This window comes from Sturnus vulgaris, chromosome 1 (assembly GCF_052056855.1).
Source record: "Sturnus vulgaris isolate bStuVul1 chromosome 1, bStuVul1.hap1, whole genome shotgun sequence".
Classification (NCBI taxonomy): Eukaryota; Metazoa; Chordata; class Aves; order Passeriformes; family Sturnidae; genus Sturnus; species Sturnus vulgaris.
Genome location: NC_142243.1, coordinates 104,146,764 through 104,172,575, shown reverse-complemented (window position 1 = coordinate 104,172,575; position 25,812 = coordinate 104,146,764). Strand labels below are relative to the sequence as shown.

The following is a 25,812-nucleotide window of genomic DNA, read 5'->3' as shown; positions in this document are numbered from 1 at the left end:
CAGCACGTGGGCGCGGCGTCCGCGCCCCGCTTCCTTCCTTCCCTTCCTCCCTCCTTTCCTTCCTTCCCTCCCTCCCTCCCTCTCTTCTTTCCTTCCTTCCTTCCTTTCTCTCTTCGCTCCCTGCTTCCCTCCTCCCTTCCCGGCCGGCATGTTCATTCCATGCGACCGCGGCGGGGGCTCCGCCGTCCCGGACTTTAAAGGCTTCACTCTGCTCATGGTGAGTCACGCTCCTGTTTCCCCTTTCCCCCGCCCTCGGTGGGTTTGGGGGGTCGCTGCCCGCGGTCCCTGTGCTGAGGGCTCCGCTCCGCTCCTCTGGGACACGGGGGGCTCTGGTGTCTCTCCGTGCCCTGCCCGAGGGTCATCCCTGGGTACTTGGCCGCGGGATAAGAGGAGAAGGCGCAGGGCAGGCGGTGTGTGTGGAATCTGCCGAGGAAAAGAGGGTTTGGAGGGCTCTGCAGCAGAGCTTAGCGCGGTCTTCTCTGTTTCTGCCAACTTCTCCCTCCTCAGAACCCCGGTTTTGCCCGTGTCACGACGATCCGTGCCGAGCTGCAATAGCTATATTTATTTTTGAGCCGTAGCTCAAACAGTATGCTATTGCGGAGCTATAGCTATATGCTGTTGCTCTAAAAATTAATGCGCCCTATGTGCTTTTGCTGGATTTGCAGTACCCATGGGTTGCCACTACAATAAAAGATTGGGATTTTTTTTTTTTCATTTAGAAGCGATATATAAATGTTTCCAATGTTTTTAAAAAAATAATTCTGCTACATTTAAATCTCGGATTAGGATTGTTTCAGGAAGTGTTTTTATCGCCTTCACACATGGTGTGACACCAGTGTCAGGTCATGTGCCCGAGGTGACGATGTCGGTGTGGGACGAGCGCTCCAGCGCAGGCTGCGGAGGCGCAAACCCCGTCATTTCTTTCCCTCTTTGCTGGGTTAGCTGCAGGGAACCCCATCGCTTCCCAGGCAGGGCTGTCCAGCCCGGGATGACTGTGCAGGCTGCGCAGGAAGTCATTCCCGGTCAGCTGACAAGCAGCAGGAAACACACGCATCGCTGCCGAGCTGCTCGCCCGCCACCGGCCCCGGCGAGTGCGGGCACTCCGTGCTGCCCCGGCCCCCTTCACCCTCCGCCAGCCCCAAATCCGCTGGTTTTCCGCAGTGGGCAGCAGCAGCAATTCTTGGATTTGACTATAAATTAGAGGGAAAAAGCAACCGAACGTTTTATGGTTGTCTTCCTCTAATAGTTTATGTGGAAGGACACAGACTTTTGACTTTCTCTTTCCGTGCTATCACATTAGGTCAGTATATTAGGTCGGTGTCTGCCCCGATTGATGACAACCCACAGCAATTCCTGTGCAGATAATTTAAGGGCACCCTTATAATTTTCATACTTAAAAAATTTAAGAACAACCTACTCTTGTCTCTGGGTCAGTCTGAATTTAGAGGCTTAAAATATAATACCAGAGCTGCCTTTGGGCATCGTGTGAGGTTTGCCAGTCTCACATCAGTTGCTTGAGTGGCTTTTACCTGCTCTCAATCCAAAAATGTGGGAAAGGAGGTAAGTTTCCAAGTTGTTCTTTCAGTTTACAATGAGACATGATTATTCACATAAGTGGCCAGGATGTTTTTTGTCAGGGACCAAATCCTGTATTTACCAATTCTTCTGGTAGGAAATAGTCACCTTTGCCAGAGGATGAGCAGCCACTTTTAGAAATCACGTTTGACCAGATTTTAAGGAATTTAAGCTTTCACTATTTGAAGAGCACTTTCTGCCATCCATAAAGCACGCTGTAATTCAGTTCATTCTGTTACTTCAGCCAGCAGTGTCCGTGGGAAATGTCGGTCAGCTGGCAATAGATCTGGTGATTTCCACCCTTGACATGACTAAAGTTGGTTACTTCTACACTGATTGCCTGGTGCCAATGGTTGGAAATAACCCATATGCAACAGCAGAGGAAAACTCAACGGAGCTGAGTATAAATGCTGAAGGTGGGTATTGAATGCTGAAGGTATTTGCAGGGGGCATAAGATGCAAGGACATCACATTTACTTTTTTTGTTGTTACATTTTGCTGATGTGCTTAAATTAAGGTCAGTAATAACAGCTGCAGAACCTACAGATAGGAACGTATTTACACTTCATAGAGGAAACTGTTCCTGTTGTTATTTTGGAAAACCAAAATAACATTTGACATTGACATTTGGAACCAGTAAGAAATGTTGAATATGAACCATATTGCAGTGCAGCCAAAACTCTCAGTGCTGTTAATCCAAAGTGTGCACATACTTCAAACAAATTACTGGAATACAAGTTGCATTTCTGATCTAGAAGGATACTTATCCACTCTTTTTCCTTCCTATATACCTTTGCCTTTTTCCCTGTATAATGTTTCTCCCACTCCCCCTACAAATTCTTAGTTTTTTTCCCCACATTGATCATTGTATTTCATTTTATTTCTTTTACCCTCTTAAATCACAGAAATCTCAGAAGGATCTGTCGTTCTTTGCAAAGATGCATACATTATCTGAATTATTACAGGAGGCAAATCTTCATATATCTTTCATAATTCAATCCTTGAGTTTAGTACAAACGAAACTAAGTCTGATGAAAATACAAAGCACAGAAATATGTGTTTTTAACACAGTGGATGTTATCAGGCTTTCCCATATGAATTGATAGGTTTACTATCCTGAAGTTTGTAAATGGAGTAATTCTTGATATATTTAAACTCAGATCTCTTTAAGGTTCTGCTTAACAAGACTTAATGATTTCTTCTTGTAGTGTACTCCTTACCTTCAAAGAAACTTGTAGTTCTGCAGATCAGGTCACCTTTTATAAAGGTATGTATGTTCACTGATTGTTCCTACTTCACTATTTGGTCTGAAGAGTTCTGCTGGGAAATATGAAGTGGCCTGGCAAAAGTATTTTTCTATTCACGCTGTAACACCTTCTGCAGTTGGTACAGTTTTATTGATTTCTGCATTCATTGGGGGTTGAGGTTTTGCTTTTGTTTTTCCAAGCCCCACAACAGCTGCCTTTGTTGGTAGATTTTAGTGTAAATATCTCTTTAGTTATTAAGAGTCATAAAAATACAAAATGGTCTGGGTTTTGTCTGTTTATTTTTGTCTCTTTACATTTATTGTTTTTGTGTGTTCTTTGTAATAGTTTTATTCTTTTTTGTGTCATGCCAATTTAATTATTTCATAGTATTCTATATTCATTTTAACAGTGTTCATTTGGTAAAAATGAGGAATATACTATTACTCATTAACTGGATAGTGATTGTAATTTCAAATAAGCAGAATGCCATGACAGAAAAAAAATTGTGATGCAGTATTTTAGCAATTCAATGTGGAAAATACTGTGTGATCCTGCCATCCCATCTTGCTCTAAAGCTTTTTCCTTTGGTATCAATGGCACACAAAAGAGGTGGTACTGTTGTTGTTGACATGGTCTTAATGATAATTCTTATAATTCTTATAATTCTACGTGTAGGGCAGTTCTCTGTTTTCTGATAATATATCTGGGGCTGAAGACTAAGTGGATATGAAGAATAATTTACATCACTGCTAAATATTACATATAACACCTAGTACTGTTAAGGACACATTATATTTTTCACTTTTATTTTCTGTGTCTTTGCATAAAGAACAAGTACAGGCCATTCTGTGAAACTCTGCTTTCTTGGGTGAAGAGCAGCAAATATGCCAGGGTTGTCGTTCTGTCCAGCAGCCACGCGTACCAGCGTGATGATGAGCAGCTTCTGGGGTATGTTTGTGTCCTTAAAAGACCTAACTGATGTTTCTGGGGTTTCTTTGACTGACATATTTCCCTCTACTTCTATGTACCAAGTACTGTTGGCAGGGTGCTTTTGCTTCCATGTGTGCATTGGTCACAAAATGCTTAGTATGGTATTAAAACATGATGTAATACAGGATTAGTCACTGAATTTTCTGGGTTACTACTGCCAAAAGTACTGATCAAATGAAAAGCCGTAAGCAAATTGCACTTGACCTGCTTTGCCTGAGTTTTAACTTCCTGTGGCTGCAGGCAATGTCAGGGATTAACTGCTGACATACAGGTCACAGGTTAGATTTTTAATAGTTGATTGTGATTCATTTCTGACCTCTTTGTCATCATTCTGCATTTGAAAGGTTTTCTTTGATACAGAAAGTTGTTGGGGTTTGGTGGTTTTTTTGGTTTTTTTTTTCTTTTTAATAGGAAGTTACCAGTTATTATTTGTTGGGAGGCAACTGCAAGGCTGCAATTGCAATATTTTTTTACTTGGTATTACCCATCCAAAAAACAGTAATTTCTTGCTGGATGAAGGCATCGTAATTGGTGATTTCATGAGAAACAAAACCAGTATTTTTGCAAATAAAACAAGTATTTCTGCAGTTGTTATCCTCAGGCTCTATAAATTTACAGGGCCTCAAAGGAGGTTTAGATCTATGCACATCCTACATATAGTGGTAGATCCATACAATTCCAGGATGGCCAACTAACATGGAATGAAATGAGAGGGACTCATGGTTATTTGATGAGGTCTAAGTCATAAGTTGTGATTTAAACCCTGCCAGCTCCTTCAGCACCACAGAACAACTCCCTTATAGCAGATTTACTAAAGAGTGAGGGTAGTGCATTCAGAAAATACTTCTAACTTGACTGAAGTCTTAATGTGTTATGTGTTAGTAGTGTGAGCTTACTAAAAATACTGTATCATGGTGAAGTCCAGGTTTACCCTAATATATTTTGAATTAATCACCTCCAATCTGAAGGAAGAAAAAAGCACGTTTTATTTGTAAATTATTTTATCAACCATAAGCAGTTCCCGTATTTATGTGCTTATGTATTTGGCACTTGGCTGTTATTTAAGCCCCTAAAAGGGTACCCAAGTTCTGCTTGTGGCAGAAAGATGAGTAGTTTGTACAGTTTTGAGGCCACAGACTTACTTTCCAACTTTGATCTGAAGAGGGAGACAATGTCAGAGCAATCCTTCTCTGCAGGTGCAAGGTCCTCAGTGCTTGCACCTTGTGTCTGCCACAGGTGATAACTGGGGAAGTGTCCTTCCTTGGCAGGCTGAATGCATCCTTGACTTGTTTCTAGGACACCACTGCGCTACCTGCTCACCCCCGATCTGGAGAAAGCAGTTGGAGGCCGCATGAAGGAGCTAAACTGGAAAGAAATGGAAAGAGTAGCAGCTTACCCTGGAATAAGTGATACAGACAAAGTTCTGCATATACCTGGTGGTGGCATCACAAAACTATTGTTTAATGAGAGGTGAGTTGCCAAAAGATAAGGACAGAAAATATCAGAAGTCTTGTTTTTAGTACTTGGGTAAAATTATCTTATAAACAACTATGTTACAGGAAATGAGAAGTCCTTCTTTTTATAGAACAGGGCTTTATAGGAATAGAATTTCTTCCAGGTCAGGCCCATAATTAAGAGGAAGAGAAGTAGGGAGTCCTGGATCATAAAGTTATAATGAGATAAAAATATAAGGGAATAGGCTAAAGAAAAATAATGAAGTCTTTACAGTTATGATTACAAACAATCTGGTATTTGATATTATCCAAACCACAATTTGTAAATAGTTGAGTTCCTGTACCTGTGCTACTTTAACTAAAACTATTTCCTGAAGCAAATGGTTCCAACATCAGTTATACAAAACACCCCCAAAACCCGCAAACAATTCTGAGCACTATGAATGAGTTAAGATTTCAGGGAAGCAAAAATTTAGGTGTGAAGGTTTTGTTAAAAGGTGCATGCATCAGAAGTTGTGCTGAAAGCTGAATTTTTAAACTTTAGAAACTAGTACTCATTTATAGCACAACAGTGTGGTTCTGCAAAAGATGTGTTGTGTCAGGTGGAAAATTGACTTTTATTTTTTAATTATTACTTTTGACACCTGATCATACTGTTGCATTCAACAGCAACAAAGTTACTAATACCACGCTTACCTTTATACTGACTTCAGTATGGAAACAATATACAATTGCAAAAGAAAAGATCTGCCAGGATGTGAGGTAAAAATGTAAACATAACCAGGTTAATATCTAAATTTAAAAATGAGAATATTCTGAGTGAAGTAGTGATATGCAGCCTGCAAAACTGCTGGTTTAAAATACACAGAAAGATAAGGAATGGTTCTATCAAAGGATGTGTATAGGCACCTCACCAGCACAAAAATGCAAACTAAGTATGTAAAAGGCCTGAATACTCTTGCAAGATGTGGGATTCTTGCCTTGCAAAGTAAAGAACAAATTCAAGATTAAGCAAAAGAGCATGAAGTGTGAAAACGTGATCAAGGAAATCTGGAGAGGAAAAAAATATATATATACATACATTTTTCATTTTTGATTTTGCCTTTTCACAAGATACGTTCATATTATTGCTGCTCTTAATACATAAATATAATTGTTGTGGATCTAAAAATGAAATAGAAATGCATGCTCATTTTTGTTGCAGCTGTTCAGAGGGAATCCAAATGGCAGTTCTTCTGAAATTTTGCTCAGAAGGAGACAACATCCCTGATGCATTTGTTCTTGTTAACTATCTTAATGAATGGCTCCAGCTAATTAAAAGTGAAGTAAGTAATGTTTGATCTAAAGTTCTTGCTTTCATATTTTATAGCCGTTATTTTCGTTTTTCTTCAGTCCAGATGGGTTCATTTTGGCTCTTGGTCATCAAGAATATGCCAAATAAAATATATATTTTTATTAAAATCTCACTGGGAGTTTCCCCACCTGAAAAAACAAATCTGAACACCAGTTCTTTTGTTTGACAGGTGTGGGCAAAAATTGTGTAAAGGTTTGATTGACTTCACTCTTCCAGTGCTCTTCTCTAAAGCAACCCACTGTGACACAGACACTTGTACTGCTGCCCATTATTTTAATACCTGTGCCAGTTATATCATTACTACTTAAAACTTAATTATTCTGGGTTTGTTGCAGAGCAACAATTCCACAGATCCTTCTTCACAGTGGAAGATACCAAGTTCTTGGCGCTTACTTTTTGGCAATGGTCTCCCACCTGCCCTCTTCTGATCAGCTCTGAACTCGCTGTGAGTCACGTGTGCGGTCACAGATGTCCCTTGAGGTGTTGATTACACAGTAATTGCCAAGGAGCAGCAGCTTGCTTTGTGTCTACATAAATGATTTATTTAAGAAAAATTCCTTTTGTGTATGTGGGTAGCTAAAGAAATTAAGGTAACTTTCACAGACTCACCAAAGAAATATGTTTTGTACAGTTGTTTATTGAGTAATTTTGGTTGGAAGTTTTTTCTAATAAAATATTTTTTGAGAAACCTTTTCCCCTGGTTAAGTGTTACTGCCATGGACAAGCTTAAGGTGCTCCTTTTTAATGCAGCTGAGAACTGAGAGTGATGTGTAGTCATGGATTTTCTTGGAAGATAAAACTCTCCGCTTCCCCGTCAACTGTGGATCCTAACATTTTTTCCAAGACTTCCTGGTGAGGTAAGTGAAGGTCAGAAGTGATCTGGTTTTGCTTTCTTTTACCAATGCTGTTGTGGTAGCTTCAACTGGGGAGACTGCAAGCAAGGTAACAGCTGTTCTGTCTTTTCTGTCTGCACAGAGTGATAGAATGGTGGGGGTTGGAAGGGATCCTGAAGGTCCTCTCCTTCCAACCCCATTGCTGTAGGCAGGGACACATTCTACTAGACCAGGCTGCTCAGAGCCCCAGCCAACCTAGTCTTAAACACTTCTAGGGATGAGACATCTAGAACTTTCCTGGGCAACTTGAGCCTGTGCCTCACCACTGATTTCTTCCTAGTACGCAACCTAAACCTATTCTCAGTTTGAAGCCATTTCCTTCTATCCTTTCACTACATGCCCTTGCAAAAAGTCCCTCTCCAGCTCTCTTGTAGGGTCCCTGTGGGAACTGGGAGGCCATAATTAGATTGCCCCTGAGCCTTCTCTTTTCCAGGCTTCCATTCCATTTCCAGAAGCTGCTAAGATGCTGCAACTAAAGCTTTCTAGGTCAATGAGCCTTCTTAGACTGAACATGAATACAGTGCTCTGAAATACAGAGGCATCAGGGAACCCTGCCTGATATCAGGCAGTCTGGTATCTATGTATCTTGCAGGCTTAGTCTGAGACAACAGCTGTGTGATGGAAAGTTTTCAATGTTTGTGATGGTACCTGTTGCACTACAGTAGTTAGCTATGTTCAGTTTTGACCTTTTGGAAGTGCTTGCTCACATCAGCTGATTTAAAAACAACTTTACATCATGGATGCAAGATGGTCAGTTCTAGAGTTGAAAAGACAGAATTAACCAAAATATATTTTTAGGAGTTCCCACAGGTATCCAGACTGGTAAGCTGGTGAATTGAAATGCAGATGCAGTCAGGGAATGCAGACAAGAGGTCATGTGTAGCACAAGGCAAGTCTGATAAGCCTACAGCTAGTTGGAAAAATAACCATATTCAAATTAAGCCAAGTGACTGCGAGGTGTATAAAGAGCAGGAGAGCAAATTAAGTCTTGAAGAAGCAATGAAAGGGGTGTTACTTGCTTCACAGTATTTTTCTTAAGTGAGCCATGGATGTTCACTAGCTCCTAAAGAGGGACAGCTGAGGGAGCGAAACCTCGAGAAGAGAAAAGAACACTGGGAATACTTTCTGGAAGAGAAAATCCTCAGGGCTTTCCTGTTCCCTGTGAAGAAGGTAGAGGGCAGTCGGATCCTTGTGAGAGGAACAAGGACGCAGCTTCTCCAAGGCCAGCAGTTCCGCAGGTGGAGCTGCCCTTGGCACCGAGCCACTCCTGCTTCCAGTGCCCGGGACAGCCCCTGCACACACTAAAACCTTCCTGCAAGACAAGGCTGTGCCTTTGCCCTGCTGTTCAGATGACTAGCAAAAATAAAAACACCTCTGCAACACTGCCCTTGAACATGGAGAAAAAAAAAAGACAGTAAATCACAGCTTCTTCTTTTGGAAAAAAATGCCTTTCACATGTCTGATCATTTTAACCCCATTTCTTTAAAGACTACAATTACACACTCACTTGGTCCTTTCTCTCCCCTTCTTCACATTTTTAAATACACTTTCCCAACAGTAGTCAAGGATTGGGGCCTGTGTAGAAATAACTAAACAAGTATACAGGTCAGAAAGCAAGACTTCTCTTGTCACAAGACAGCACTCAACAAAACCCAACAAAGCCCCTCTATCTTGATCTCCTTTGCCAGTTCATCAAGTTGGCTGACATCAACTTTATTCCAGCATCTCACTAGCTGAAAACCATTTAAAAACTAAGGGCAATCAGCATTTATGTTAGGATATTCAGCTATCTATGCCCCACAAGATAAACTGTTGCATGTGACAGCAGCAGGTAGAATAATAAGGCACATGCACATTTCCAGTAGTCATGCACTGCATGTTTACTCACAACTCCAAGAGGGGGGAAATAATGAAAACCTAAACCATAGCTAAAGGTAAAAAGCATGAACAGCTGAAAGCCTTATCCAAAGATGTCCCAAGTGGTATAAACAGGCCCTGTTCCTGTAATCAACAATAGCAGGGGTTGTTGCAGTGGTTTTGGCAGAGCTTGATCTCTTGCTGTAAACACTCCTAGTTTCACAGCTGCACCAACTTGAACATGAAAACTGAATCAAATAGCCATGTTGTTTTCTCCTCCAGCACAGGCTCAGAACAATGGTAATCATGTAAAGGGAAAAAATTTGGACAAATCGGACTGGCAATTTAACTATTTCAGAATGGTGTCAAGTATGCCTTAAGCTCAAGAAATAGCATTCAATACTCCCCTGCTTCAGCTTCCCCTTCAAGTTCAAAACAACTCTGAATATGACTGCTTTCATGAATGGTCCTCAAGACCAAGTCTGATAAGATTTCAGGCTGCTGCCTTTTTTAGCAAAAATTGCCTCAGTTGGTCTAGATTCCCCCCCCTCACTAACACACTTCACTTTCAGTAACTATATGACTTGTACAAAAACCTGTTATAAAAATATGTAAGGTGCAAATTTCATGTAAAACCCACCACATGCCAGTTTAGAGAGTCATAGTAAATATATATAGTTTTTTGAGTTAAGTTTTATCTGAAACCATGAGAGAACAAGTGCAGAATTGAGATCACTTCTGTTACAGAAGGCATAGGCTGGAAACCCTACTGAACTCATAGAAAGAACTTTATGCAGCACTCTGGCTTACCCATTTCCAATCCATCCTGACTATGTCAAGGAGAACACTGACAGAAGGTGGGAGACGTGAAGGAAAACACTGTACATAGAACACACGGCAATGGCACAATCCAAAACCTGTTTAATTACAGACACCATTGACTTTTCTGCACTTCGTTTTTGTTTCTCAGCTCCTGTTAACTACACAGGACCGTGGGTCAAGAGAATTCAGGTTTTCCCTCTTTCCTCCCTTTAAAGCACATCACCAACAGAACACTTTCCTGTCACAAAGTTACTCTGAACATTTTGTGCATATTTTATAGCAAACATAAAAATAATTACCAAACCAACTGGTCAGACTAATAAAATAATATTCTTAGTGGTGTATTACAAAACAAATGTGCAAGAGTTCCTCCCAAATCAAACTACAATACTTAGCATTAATGAAAATACTTGCATAAAGCACAACCTAATTTTGCCATTTTCCAGTTTAGACAGATATCAGGAAACCTTAAGGCAAAACCCTTCTTTTTCCACAACACGGGCTCTTAACAGGTTCTCCCTAACATAGCGCGCACACAACAGCACATCATCATCAGCACATCATTTAAAAAAATATTTAATGCTGCCAAAAAGTATAAAAATACAATAAGAATGGCAGTACAAAACAAAATACTTCCTAATTTATTTCTTTTACATCTTTCTACATTAATACAGGCATTATAAAAACACAAGATGGTAAATTATTTTGTTTTGCAAAGTAGCACACGCTGCTGGTGGTCTTCATCCCCTCGGTGCAGTTTACGCTGTAAACAGATAACTGAGGTCTTCTTGGTACTTAACAGACCTCACTTTTTGTTCCCGAAGAGGGGGGTCATGTCTCGCTTTGCATGTCAATAATTTGCAGTTTATAGCTGCAGAATATTCACAAGTCTCGAAGGCTTAGGTGTCAGTCAGTCTCGGCCTGCGACATACAACCAAAAGAAAGTCACCGATTCAGTACAGAGTACGGGGATAAAAAGCAACAACAAAAAAAAAAGCTAAAAACTGACAGTGGAGGTGCAGCCCACTGGCAACACCAAACAGCTTCACGTGTTCCCTGGAGGAACTACTGCCTCTGAGCAAGTACTCTTGGAAAGCCATTGCTTTTCCAGAACGAATTTCCATGTTACAGTATAAAGCACATCCTTGCTGGAGAGTTTTAAGTACAGGTCTCAGTCCAGCAAATCACTTCCTCACATATTTAACCACAAGCACTGCAAAAGTCTCCTTGGGCCTCAGAGAGACTATGGCAGGCTACATCTCAAATCACATTACCTCTCATCACAGCTTTGGAGGCCAATCCTGCTGCAGCAGCTCGAAAGTAACTGTTTCTAGGCAAAGATTTTTGGTAGTGAAAAAGACACCTCAGCACTGGACATTTTGTTCTTAGGCACGAGAAGGCTCTACTCTGACAGTCTACAGAAAGAGACCTCGGTGTTCACAGCACCACACCCCCAAGCTACTACAGGTAAAATGTGTCTGAGTTCTGCAAGCACTACACTGATGCATAAAGCAGCTTTCCTCCACCACTTATGACACACTGAAAGAGGGCTTCCAAGTATTTCTCCTTCCAATTTAAATAAAGACTCAGACAGAGATGCAATTTTGAACACGTTTATTTTTTGTACATAAAAATGAAAGACTGACTTAAAACTTTGGGGGCAAACAAAAAGGCCCAGGAAGACTACTGTGTGTCACATCACCTTTTCAAATACCGTCCTCTGGCTTAAGCCACTTGGCCCTGCAGAAGACTTCCTCTTTTGTCATTGTTAATTTAGTTTCTCATGCAGTCCTCAAGTGTCTCAGGTTTTACTATAATGCCGAACAGCAAACTAAATAATTTGGTTTACATTCATTAAACATAAAGCTAACCAGGCTTTTTCATCGCCTGCATGATCCAGTCACACATACATGCATACACATTTATGCCTCTTCCCTTTTCAGGGGGATATAAACTGATGTCAGTAAACCATATTACTCAAGGTTTAACAGAATAAGCCACATTTCACTGGCAACATGTCATTTCCATAGCAAATCCAGAGGTTTCTTCCAAATTGCTATTTCACACTGAATTAAATTATTTTACTTAATACATTTCAAGGAAAATACAGATGTACCGTCACTAAGTGGACTGTCCCTGCACTAAGAACACAAATAGGAAACCCAGAGGATTAATTCCAATCTTGCAAAGCCCTTGCAGTGGAGGTCCAAATGTTTGCTAGGTATTTTTTTATGAAAACGTGCATGACTTGTACACAAGCATTCATCTGAGAGTAAAACACTGTTTAATCAGAGATGCCCACCATGCATCAAATATTTCAACTGATGCATTTCCAGAGAAGGGGAAAAATCAACACAGTAACATTTTGAATTGAGCCCAAGGACATTTTAGAAGTAGCACAGGACTAGCCAGCAGTTTGCCAGAAATCGAGGACAGGGAGAGGAAAGGGGTCAGAATGCATGCCCTTCAATTTCACCCTTTAAGCATTTCCTATGGTAGAGGTGACTAGGATAGACAGTTCTTCATTTTGGTCCATATTTGTTCCCATTGAACATCCAAGCTGTGCAAAACTGCTGCAAATTTAAATCCTCCAGAATAACAAAGTACCACAAGGGCTTAGCGTGCAGCAAGGAAAACAATCCTCCAGATTTTGGGTTTTAAGGATTAGTGATGGACCAGAAAGAAGATTTTTATCCAAATTATTTCCTGGAATGTACAAAGAGACCAATCATTTGATTTTCCTTACTATTCTTATACTATCACGAACAATTCGCTGTTCAAAATAGTTTTGAACAGTCCGAGGCTTGTACTGGTTCATCCTCCCTACATTATTAACAGTTAAGACTCCCAAGGTACTTGCAATTACAGAACCAAACTCTTACAGAACAACTGCTGAATGTGCAAGTCCTGCTTTATTGCATCAAGAAGGTAACAGAGTGTGAGGTGATCTAAATTGGCTGCCCCCTGCTCTGCCCCACCCTGAACTAAGGAATGATTACTCAGGATCAAGAAAACTGAAAAGCTAGAATTTAGAAGATGGAATCAGGAAAAAAAATGAAGTAACAACTTCACAAGCTGCAGTTAGAGCTCCGTGCCTGTAGGACACTGGTAGCCCAGGAAATCCTCATGCCAAAAGAAGGGCAATAAATGACAGTGTGGTATCAGTCCAAGTTTCGCCTGCACTTTTTCCTTAGCTGCTTTTAAGTATCTAGAATAAAATCTGGAATATTTCTGTTACAAAAGCATTTAAATTACATTCCATGTATTTTTCCGTAACCAAAATATCTTTATAAGGCACGTACATTTACACCTACTATCAGTTGTAGCTGAAACTGAAAAACCTGTCCTCAATTTAAAGGAAAAAAAAAAACTTTTGACAGTCTTCTTGCTGGCTGAAAGTTACTGTGGTTGTAAAAATTGTGAAATGTCTTAAAATATATGAGCTGCCTGCCTGTGCTATGTCCCAGCAGTCATTTTGGTATTCAAGCTGCACAGTTGGCTAGCTATGCCATGGAACAAACTGTCTTGTTCTACTGACGCATAACTTCCCGAATCCAGTACTCCATGAAACTACACCTGTTTTCCTCATCCAGACCCTTCAGCATTTGTTTACTATACAAACAGCTTAGTCCAGAATAGTGTCAGCTATTGCAAAATGAGAATTTTAAAGAGTAAGCTGTACTTAGCTTTGTGTAGTAAATGTCAGAGTAACTGGGCCTCATGCCTCATATGTGACTACCAAGCTTGGATGTACTGGAAAACTTTGACGTCAATTCCTTTGAATAAGGAGCAAATAATCATCCAGCTCTTTGAGTATTTTTCAGCAGTAAATCCAAGAAGTGCTTTACAAAATGGGGGAGGGGGGTGGAAGAAAATCCCCAAGACCTCACACCCAAACAGAAAACAACCAAGCTTAGAAAACGGAAGGAGAAAACACAACTTCTCTGAAGTTACCCAACAAGGCAATGCTTGAATAAATAAAATTCCCATTTCAAAGTACAATTCAATCCTACAAATTACTAGATCCCAGCTTGAACAACAAGCTACATTCAGCTATATACCATCTCTGTCTTCAAAGGTAATTTAAAGGGCATAAAGTGGTTTGTGTTGAATTACTATCTAGAAAGTGTTACTACCCACATAATGTAAAGGGAGTGCTCAGTCATTTCGAAGGGGCTGTAGTACAGATACTCTCAAAATATTAGTCATCAAGTGTTTTACTATTAATTTACCATTAATAGAGTGCTGGGGAACGTGAAAAGCAGTTCTAGACTTTGTGAAGCTTCCAAAGTGGCTCATACAGCTGAAAACACTGGGTATGGCAGAGCACTACCAACATTTCTTTTCTATTAGAACCACCCTTGAAGGCCCAACTACCATTTCCTTTGATGTGTTTTCTACAACTATTACTGATGAATTAATTTTATTCTTTCTAGTAATTAACATCTATAGACACATAAAACATGTTTTACATTTAATGGAATGCAGAACTTGAACAATATTGGCCTTCAAACAGTAGCTGAAGTCTGAATACAATAATCAACAGTATAACTTTCAGTGGGGGCTAAGTTCTCAAAAGCCTTAAAAAAAAATTCCAAGTCTTACTTAAATAATGAAAACTACAAAAAATAAATAAGGAATGCAAATTAACAGAGTAGAAATAGGCAAGTGCTTCATCAGACCCCTAGCTGCTCATTTCCAACTGGAGAGTCAAATATGGGGAATGGTTGCACTATTTTCATGCACAAATTCTAATGACATTTAGTTTCAAAATGAAATTCTTTTGGTCAGAAATTTGTACAAACTGAGCTTTTAAAAGTACAGTGAACTACAAAAAGATTAAATATGCAATTATAAAATATATTTATCCTAGGTCATAAGAATATAAAATGTTTATGTTCATGTCACTAGTACATTACACATTACACATATTTAAGGATAACTTCTTTGCATTAATAATGTAAATGATACAACACTGTTTATTGCTTATGTCAGGCATGTAAATTTAAATCCAGACAGCCTTCAGTAGCTAAACCTCCATGGTTCAGCATTTGTTCAAGATCTGGTAGAACACCATTTGAAAAAGTATATAAACAGTTGCAGCAAGTTTGTACCTGCTCACATTAAACAAAAACCATCAATTCTGTGGGGGGCAGCGGTTCATTTTTCTAAGTACCTGCAGTGGAAAGTCCTGAGATGTCGACATGAGATCAAGTTTACATCACTTCTCTATTGTATGTAACAGTCTGTACCCATTCCAGGAATAAGGAGTTTATGCTTAAAATCACACCCCTACTCATTACCTTCCAGCAAAATTATCTGTTGGAGCAGACACACTTACTGTTCACTTACAAAGGAATGTTCTTGAAAATACATTTTCCAGCAAGAATAAGCACCAACTAAAATCAGTGTACCAAACCCAATCTTAGTGAGAATAGGTTTCCAGTATAACCACCTTTTTCTTTTTCTTTCAGTCTCATTTAGCTTCTGCTTCATCTGCTGCAGCTTCTGTGCTGTGTTTGCTCTTCTATCCTCCCGCAGTCGTTTTCGGACAGAAGAACTTAAAAAGAAAAAAAGGTGACTCTTAAACTGAAGAACAGGAAAAAATGCTATTATAAAATCAAAACAAACCTCTTTCCAACCCTCCCAATAATTAACCCACCAGTAGCATATGGTAACAGTATATAAAATCCAAACCAAGCAATCTTTTATTGTTTTAACCACCTTGATGCAGAGTTTCAGATAGTGAAGCCCCACAAATCAGCAAGTGACAGATGTAAAGATGTACACAGTACTTCATCTACAAGTTAATCTACGAGAACAAAATTAGTTAAATTATCTGAGCTGAGTTTTTCACCCTTCTGTGCCTCTTTTGATGGCTGTTTTGTGTGGAGGCTGCCTTTACATACAATGCCAGGTACCACATGCAAGTGTCACAGTAATTAAAGGGTGCATCCACTGCAGAGTTCACACCAGCATCAATGATACACTGACTCCAACCCCTATTCCCAGCTGCATGCAGGTTTAATAGTACTCATCTCAGGATGCAAACCAGATCTTGATAAAGGACACACAATAAACCTGAATTCAGTGTGTTACACTAGCAGGATGACCTTGAAATTTGTGTTTCCAAAAGTGCCCTCACAATCTCCAAGATAGCATAATTGACAAAAAAACAACTTTGACTGACTTCTAACACACACCTATACCCTCACTCCTCCTTGTAAGGGACTCTTTCAAATATCTACAGAATTGCTGTCATTCTCTCTCAAAACACTCATGAAGACAGAAAGAAACTCATTGGGGCATTTGGTGAGCCAGCTATTATTTTGGAATTCCAGCCTATCTACAATGAACTGCTGTGTCTCATCTCAGGCTGCAGCCCTTTGGGACAGACCCTGCCTCCTTCTGTACACCACATGGCTCAGCTTGGCACAGTCCTCGCCTAATTTCTGGATCTCTGGCTATGGATCAACATTTGCCAACGCACATGTGGGAAGGCCCAAGTGACACAGTGCCTCCCAGCTGAGGCATCAGCACTCCTAAAGAAGGCAAATTTACCTGATGTGGCTAAACCAAAGGAACCTACTCACAGCAGGTAGATTTAACATGAACAGAAAGTAATACATGGCTCCAATGATACAATTTCAATCACTACACAGAAAGTGGTATGTGACAAAACCTTTGTGTTTCTGAGGAACCATGTATTTTTTGAAACATAAGTTAGCATTGTATTTAAAAATCAGTATGAAATTATGCTGGACAATTTTAGGACCTCATTCACACTTCACAGTGGAGTTCACTGACAATCTGTTAAGCAAATGCTTTCAAAGTGTGAGGTCCAGCTGCTTCAGTTAAAGACATTTGCTTTTCTTCTCTTGACTTCTGAACAGTAAAACCATATCACAAGGAATCACCGAGGTGGTATTTTTAAAATCATTAAATAAGACAGTCAAATACCACCTGTTCTCAATTGCTACTGCAGAAAGGCCTTGAATGGTTTTTACAATAAGAGAAACAGACAATAATTCAGCCTTTTGAGGGTGTATCTGCCTTTTAAAAGTTTCTTTATCTTGCCTACTTTTCAATGTTCCCATCTATGATATCTTGAACTTTAGTGGACACGTCAGTGCTTATTTTCTCCATCTGATCTTTGTTCTCCAGGACTATGCTGTTCCCATTGTACTTCTCTGTGGTTATTTTGGCTGGGTGTGGAGGAGACTGCTCGGAACTTGGCGCTTGGTCCTCCTTAGAGAGCTCCTTCCACCGTTTCTGAAAACAAGGAGAACATATTTCAAACATTCCCCTAATATTAAAGGGCCCCCTTGCCAAGATGTCTTCAAAAAGAGCAGTCACAGAAGTAGATCAAAGGAACTACCAGATCAAGAAAAAAAATTGCTAGATGAAGATGCTAGATAAAGTTAGATCAAGATGTGTCTTCTCCAACAACCATCAACAAACCTTTTTTCTATTTTTCCAGGATGGTGCCACTGCAAAGCCATGAGGCATCTACTTACAGCAGCTCCACAATTAGTAAGCATCCTGTCTTATAAAATCCTGCACTGTCCAGCACTTCCCATCTCCCTCTACTTGCTACAAGCCTGTGCTGTGCTCTTACCTTTTATGGCTTCAAAATACAATAGGACCTTGTATACAAGAACTGCCTAAAAAGAGAGAACTGGGTAGTTTTAACAAAGTTATCTATGCCAGAGTCATGGCCTACTATTTCACCTAGCAGCCCATTAGCCCAGAGAGCTATTGCATCATAAAACAGTTATTCTTGTTATGAGAAGTAATCTGAAATGAGGTGGAAGAAATAAAGAAATTGGAAGTAAACCCGTTTTGCTAAATCTCTGTCCTAATGGGTAACTTGTCTTAATAACAGTCTGAAGGACTTTCTACAACAAAATTTCATGCAGAAAAGATCCCTAAGAAGTACACAAGAAGGAAAAGAATCAGCTCTAAAACACAATCACTTCCTTTCTCACACAAATCAGCCAGTGCCTATAGAGATATCGAATATCTTGCAGGAAAACAATCAGTTCTTTTAAAAGTCTATGATAAGGCAGGGGAACTGAAAATTTAATCTTCTCAAAACAAGTAATAGACTCCTGTCCATGGAATGATTTCAAGATTGCTGGTCTAAACTAAATATCAAACTTAAGAGCATGATATAAAAAACCAGCTACTTATAAATGGACTGATGGCAAAATGAGTTTTAACAATGAACTCCTCCATTCCTTCACTGCAAGTGAAAGTTGTGTTTGCACAGTTTACTGACTTCCAAAATCCAAGGAGACATCAGAGATGAACATTTGGCTAACGTTAAATAAGAGAGGTGTTCAATAACTTCAGGCCCTCCATCACTAGCAGAGAAGTGAATACCTCTCACACTCTGAAGAGCACAACTGTTCCTTATGGAATAAAAATAACCTAGCTGACCTTGAAAGGAGAAATATGCTTTTTGAGTACTGCCAATTGATTTTCTGCACATAATGCTGAGGCCTAAAGACAGAAGCACCAGGACAAATGCCTGCACTGCAGGAAACACTGTTTTAAGGAAGATCATCTGAACAATCATAAGAAGAAAATGAGAACAAATGAGAAGCGTGCCTTCCTAGGCATCCTCTAACTATAAATAAATAACACACTTGAACATGACAAGCGGTATTCTGAGTTGACAATTGTGCTTTGTATCCAGAAGTAAGAAATCCTATTATCTAGATGGGTGAGTGTGGGAACCAGAGCTGCTCATTTTGGAGCATGGTTTTTAAAAAAAGCAAAGCAGAAAAGTATTACTGGACACAATATTCCTCATATTACCAGAAACATGAGGAGACTAAACTGCTGTTAGCATTAGGATGAATCATGAAGTCTTCTAGACATATGGCACAGCACACTATCAGACCAGCAGCACACTATCTAGCAGTTGACTGGCAGTTGTGTAAAATTATTTCTTTATTTACATAGCAAGTCAAGAAACGTTTGTTAAAGGGAAGAATCAGACTACTACCAATACCACAAAGAAAGGAAATGTGTTTTAGCTTATCTGCTCTATTCGTGATTTTAAGAAAACAACGAAATAAAAAAGCCCTAGCATATGAAAGCAGAATTAAACGTGTTTCAAAGCCTCTCCTCCCAGTTCTCCCTCCCACCTAGTCCTAGCCACTTAACAAAGCTGTAAGCTGTTATGTCTGCAAGCCACACTGATAAAACAGTGAGATTTGGTAATCTCTCTGCACCCAAAATCATTATATTTGGCTAGATTGTACTAACTGTAACACAAATTTTAAAGGATATGAAGAAACAAGGCAACTTTACCAAAAAATATTATCTGTAGCATCAGGCAACTTATCTGCTAGGAAAATAGCAAAGATCAAGAAATTCTTAAAAAGATCCTTGCTATCTTCAAAGTGATACTGGGCATTACTTTCCCCTTTTTAGTATTGAAAACATAAATTGAGACTTTATTAAAAAAAAAACATTTGGATAGACAAATTCGTTTTATATTTTATCTAAGAGGGGACATATTTACCTGTATAGTTGAATCCCCCATTATAAATTTTGCTCCTTCTATTACAGCCATATATGAAAATCTTAGTTGATCAGGAGTCTGAATAAGTCCCATTCGATATTTTCTCATATCCAGTAATACCTTCTTAATATCTACAGAAAATGGGTCTTTTTTCTCCATCTGTAAAGCAAATTACATTGGAAGTGTCAATGGTATATAAAAAATAATTACAAGTAAAAATTAGTCATAAAAATTCAATCTAAAAATTAATTTCTCCATATTATGCTTCTATTAGTTATATGGAAGATTAACATCTCAAATGATTTCTAATTTGTTTATGAAAGAAAAATGCAAACCATCTAATGAAAACTTACTATGAACAAATCAAGGATCATGTATTAAACAAATAATTTAGTACCCAAATATTAAGTCTTAAAATCAAGACATTTAGATATGCTCAATTTTATTCAGGCTTGTATTTGGACATTGAAATAGGACAGTAAGAATCAGAGCCGTAAAGTAATATTTCCTACTGCTTCTGAATAGAACAGCAATTCAGACTGACTGACTATGGCAGAAGTTTCCTTATTTAAAGCAGAACCCTGAACCCAAGCAATGCACATGCTTGTCTCCATATTCACAGGGTGTTTTTGAAGTGCATTTGCATCAAAATTTACCCCTATGTTTTTCAAAATGCATAAAGGCAAAGAAAAACTGAGGTAAAAAACCCAACGAAAAAGTAAGTTCAGAGGATCTTACCAAACCACAAAATGCATCTCTTGTAATTTAATTTAAATTCTGTTTCAGTTAAACCTGTGCTGTCCTTTTCACTATTACCAAGCACAAAAAGAAAACTCTGTGGCTGGACTTTCAAACCCAACAAAAATTTTTATGTATTTAAGTAATTACTTAACATTCAAGGTTCACTCATGTCATGAGCAATTATAGATGATGCAGTTCACTAAGTAAGCAAAAAAAATATCTATACATCTACGTGGCACTGGAAGTGGCTACCAAGCCCCACTACCCAGAGGGCTGCACAGCAGGGGAAATTCTGCACCACCCTCCACTACGCACTGCAGGAGAATTAGGGGCAAGCCTGAGTTCTCATCCTAGTTCCGGTAATAATAATAATTTTTCTGCAGGCTTAAGAAAAGGGCTCTGGAGAAAAAGACTTACAGATTCAATCATCTCAATATATATTCACAAGCTTTTTTCATATGAAAAAAAACAACCAATCCTCAACCTTTTCTAAGCACATCTTACGTAAAAGGAAAAGAATGTTTACAATTTACTTTCCAGGAAGCTTTGAGAATATGTAATTGTCCTGGGGTACTTCAAGAGGGATTTGTAAATGCATTCCAAGAGCTGTGTTTCTGACATCAAAATATGTGAAGAAAAAAAAGCATGATGTCTTAATTTAAGTTTCCACTGGAATGTCATAAACGTCAATGTTTTTAAAGCCTTCTGAACAAAAAGCCCATATTGGGAAGGTTGGCAGGGTGTCAGGAGAAGGGAAGGGGTGACAGAGAAAATGCAAACACTTACCAGAACAAGACAAGTATCTACTAATGAAAATGTGCCAGAACGTCCTATTCCCGCACTGCAGTGAACTACTGCAGGTCCGTGTTCAGGACTCAGTGAACCAGATTCTCTGACTTTAAACAGGAAGTTCAGGAATGAAGCTGGGGATTCAGGAACTCCAAAGTCTGGCCATGTAGTATAATGAAAATGAGAGATCATCCTGGAGTCACCACTCTAGAAGTAAAAACAAACACTAGAACTAGAAAGCATTCCTCTTTGGCTCACTTAGCACACATTTCCCCAGTCTCAGTCAACAGCTATTTTCTATTTTAAACCTCCCATTAAGACAAACAACCCAGTAACTTGCTTTAAGCTGGATGACAACCAACAATGCACGCTTGGAAGTGTTTTATCTGAGTTGATAATTTTCTCCTTTGCAATTATTACCACACACGTTTTTTTAATTCTTCTCGAACTTCCAATATTACATTTGGTTTGCTTCACTACTTACTCCCATATATACCAATAATGCAGTTCAATGGCTGACACCAGTTACTAGACAGCTAGAATTAACATGAGTGATAAAACCCATGTCAGCATCACACTACGCTCTGCATTCTTGCTTAGAGCAAGTTTTAATGCCAAGAGGTATTACATCTCCTTCATACTAACCACATTACTGAGAGGAAGGAGCAGGAAGCATTCCTTCCTGGAAAAGGCTATAAAACCCATACAGCAGGATGTCTAGCAAGACTTCTGCTGTATGGACATCTTCTATCTTTTTTAAGTAAAAAAGGAGAATTCCAAAATCATACAGCTGCTTTAGATCTGGTCTCTTAGAGTTCCTCTCCTAACCAACTAACTGCAAGTACTGAAATGGCAGCAAGAAAGTATGTATATGAAATTTGAATCATGGTTTTATGGAACTCATTCCAGACCTGCTGTTAAATGCTACGCCTTGCCTTGGTGATTCTGAGACAAAATGATCACTGATTTAAGCTCAGAAATTTTAGAAATGTTCAGGTTTTTTATTTTTTATAATTTATTTATAATTTTTAAATTAACTCTATTTATAATTTATTTAATTTTTAATGAATTCAGTTATAATTTATTATTTCAGTTATTTAATTTTCCACATATACTGAAACCTAGATAAACCTTGGCAAACTTTGAACAAAAGGTTTTAAAAATCTATGTATTCCAGAAAACTATTTTTCTTCTTCAGCAACAGTAAAATATAGCCATGAAGTTAAAATGAATTCTACTGTTCTTCATCTGCTCAGTCTGTTTCTACTTCTTATGAGAGACAACTTACGAAATTCCTTTGTGAAACTAAAGTATCCATTTCATGGTTTCCGCAGTAATAAAAATAGTATCCCAACTTGTCTTTTGCCTTCAGTGCCCGATACTGCAAAACTGCCAATACTTTCACAGAAAACAGTGGATATTAACATGACTCTGAGATGCCCACTTATCTTCCAGAAATATTTTGTCTTTTGGCTAGGTGCTCGACAAGGACAGCAAAGTGTGATCTACCATGTTGGGGAAATGAGTTTGTGTTAAGATTTCATAGGGGGGAAAAAGGAGTATCAGGCCCTAAATTCTATAAATATACTGGGACTTCCCTTTGTCTGGAGCAAAGAATTAAAGAGTTTGCGTTTTCTCTCCTACTGTTCTTCTGTACCTAGTTTTTCAAATAGCAAGTTAACTCATAAATTAACTAAATGACCTGTTTGTTTAAGAATCATGAAGGAGACACGTTTTTCAGAAGAAATCTGGAAGTAATACTTAAGCAATTTCCTCAATTTCTAAGAAAAACAATTCATCACTTTAAGAAACAAAATTAAGAAGAAAACTGTAGATGTGAGCTAAATGGACATGTTAAGTAAAGGCTGAAGTTGCTTCTTGTGAATCTAGATGGTCTTTGTAGGTGGTAATTGATATTTCAATTTAATTTAATTAAATCAATTTAATACTTCAAGATTCTGAAAGAACATCCCAGATGAAAGCATCCCTTACACCTCAAGAAGGCAAAAATGCCTGTTTTTGTCATTTGATTTCTGTCACCTCAAAAAAGGTGACTTGTGGGGTTTGTTGGTGTGGGATTTTGTTTGGTTGGGGGGTTCTTTTGTGTGGGTTTACTACCCCAATCCCATCCATAACAAGCATCTTCTTCCTAAAGAAAAAGAACGAAGTATGTCTAAGTGTCATCCTACTTATACATTAATCTGGAATAGTTATTTCTAAACGAGAGATGAAACAGTCCTGTTGTATATGTCACTCTGCTCTAACCCATGAATTAAAGAATTAAAAAGTAATTATTCTTTCCTTTCTTGTATGAAGGCTTTATCCATCCCATGATTTTCCATCCCTTTGGCTATTATAAAAATACCTAGTCTCTTCATCTCTCTGTAAGAGTCCCATTGCAAGGCACTGGAAGCAGCTGGTCATCTTTGAATTCACAGTCTCTAATCCTACAGCCAAATCCCATTTGAGTATTTCAAACCTCCCACACTGCGCTCTTTAACAGAATGGCTCTTTCAAGTGGTGCTTGGCAGTCAAGCTGAGCAGCTGAAACAGTGCCTTTGTGAGGATCTGTACCACCCTTGCTTAAACAACTCCCAGTCACTGAACACTTACATGAAGTGACGTGGGACTACGGGACTGTTACGAGAAGAGGTCTGGCTTTTTGATTCACAACTGCTGATGGACCAAAATCCAAATTTAAATAACAGCTAATTTAATTTGAAGTGTTACCAGGAAACTAGCTAATCTTTTAAAATAAAAACCCCTGGACTTCAAGACTCAGGCAGCATGTATAAAATTTTATATGTTATACACAAGGGACGTATTTCTGCATGGTAACTGAAAACCAGCTTGGTTCTATGGTAACCACAACGCAATTTTGCAAGATTTATTCCCTAAGATTAGCTACCAAAAAAAAAATATCCCTGAATAATCATGGGACAGCAGTTTTAACAATTTTTTTAAATTACTCAAACTGTGGAAGCTTTACAAACTACTGGGATAAGCTTTCCATAAATAACCAAGATAGTTAAACCTGATAAACCTATAAAGATGCACCACACTGCACAACTCTGCACTGACTGCTGGAAACACCAACAGTATAATCAAAGGACAACCAAAGCACATTTTCCAAGTTCCAGAGATCCACATGAAGACTTGAGAAGAAAAGCAATATCCCATTAGATTAACTTCCAGCAAAACAAGCCTTGCCATAACCTTTTTACAGTGACTATCCAATCACTCAAAACAAAAAGGAGCTAAAATCTCAAGAGCAACTTCAGATTGTTTAGTCACCTGAGAGTTTGAACATGAATAAAACACTACCAAAGTGCTCAAAGGTTAAGTTGGTGCCTTCAGGGTAAAGTAAAATGTTTTCCAGAGTTTGAATTAAAATGGCCCTGAGGATTAGGGGGCCAAATAATCATCACAAACATTCTGGTTCTTCCACAGGATCAGCTAGTGAGGGCCACTAAGCAGTCTTGAATTACCTTAATCTGACAGTCACAGCCACACGGAAGCTTGGTACTAAGTTGAGAATCCATTTTACTAATAGGTTTTTCCAAATATTTGCTATTTGTGGAGGACTCAAGATTCCACTTGGGATTTATTAATGGTCCTTACTCTGAAGTATCACACTACCAGTGTCACATCAAATTTAATTCATTTCTCCTAGTCCTTTCTCCCCCAATAAGTATTTTCTTAGCAAACCTCTCCTTCTACTGCTGTATTCTTACTTCCAGAAACCCAGCCTAAGATACATTCAGAAAGGTTCCTTCTGCAATTTCAAGTTCCACTGCTCCATTTCCTCATCCAAGCAATCCCTGGCTTCCCTGAACATCTGATGCTCATTTGCCCTCATACAGCTTGTCTGAATTCCTCAGTACCTGTGTAGTAGTTTTGCTTATAAATATTCATTATGTGTCACACTGTATCTTTCTCAGGATATCTGCGTTGCCACACCAGAAATTCCTGAAAACGAAATTTTCTTTTCTCTAAAGACCGATATATAAAGCTGTGACATTAAGGGAAAAAAAGGCTAAAAACAACAATAAAAAATAATATAAAAATACGTATTCAACACAAGGTGGAATCTTTCCCAAGTCAGATGTCAAATCTTAACAAATCTCCTACAACATTGTTGCAAAAAGGTTATTTTACAAATTTAACAATAGGCTCTCATACAACTCCCTATCACTTCTCCAAAAAGCTGAGAGACTTTGCTTCAAATCACAGCCATTCAACAGCTTCACACATAAATGATTACAAAATTTTACATGAGCACAGTATCTTCCTTCTACCCTTATTTTCCAAGAGGCACTGGTTGGTGGAAGCCTTCATAGTAAGCCTTTATCAAGGGACAGTTCTGAACCTGAGCTATTAGAGTAGAAAGCAGCACTCAACAGAAGAGATGACAATTGACACCACCAAACCTATGGAGGATTCAAAATGAACCATGGTGGAAAAGCAGTTTCAAATGCCTGTATTCTAAAATGCAGACTGGGTCAGGCAAAAAAAAAAAAAAAAAAAAAGGAAATTCTAAAATCATCACCAGCAA

The 25,812-nt window shown here is 38.8% G+C and overlaps 2 protein-coding genes across 4 annotated transcripts in view; one reads left to right on the top strand and one right to left on the bottom strand.

Annotated features, from left to right (window-relative positions):
* Positions 1-6: 6 nt before the first annotated feature.
* PSMG2 (proteasome assembly chaperone 2) lies at positions 7-7,313 on the top strand. Its single transcript, XM_014870867.2, has 7 exons — positions 7-217; positions 1,820-1,991; positions 2,784-2,842; positions 3,652-3,770; positions 5,109-5,282; positions 6,471-6,591; positions 6,956-7,313. Exons 1-7 carry the CDS (start codon positions 149-151, stop codon positions 7,046-7,048), a joined length of 807 nt encoding a protein of 268 aa, XP_014726353.2. The 5' UTR covers positions 7-148; the 3' UTR covers positions 7,049-7,313.
* A 2,956-nt stretch (positions 7,314-10,269) lies between these two features.
* Positions 10,270-25,812, bottom strand: part of PTPN2 (protein tyrosine phosphatase non-receptor type 2) — a 30,199-nt gene continuing 14,656 nt past the window's right edge. For 2 of the 3 annotated variants that reach the window (XM_014870864.2, XM_088172875.1), the window contains 4 exons: positions 21,255-21,464; positions 19,728-19,886; positions 17,274-17,464; positions 14,644-15,752 (listed from right to left, as the gene is read on the bottom strand). In XM_014870864.2, coding sequence (XP_014726350.1) covers positions 15,530-15,752; positions 17,274-17,464; positions 19,728-19,886; positions 21,255-21,464 — 783 coding nt within the window. In that variant the 3' untranslated portion in view covers positions 14,644-15,529. Of the gene's footprint in view, positions 11,114-14,643; positions 15,753-17,273; positions 17,465-19,727; positions 19,887-21,254; positions 21,465-25,812 lie in introns of those variants that run through there. The other variant, XM_014870866.2, reaches the window with a different exon arrangement.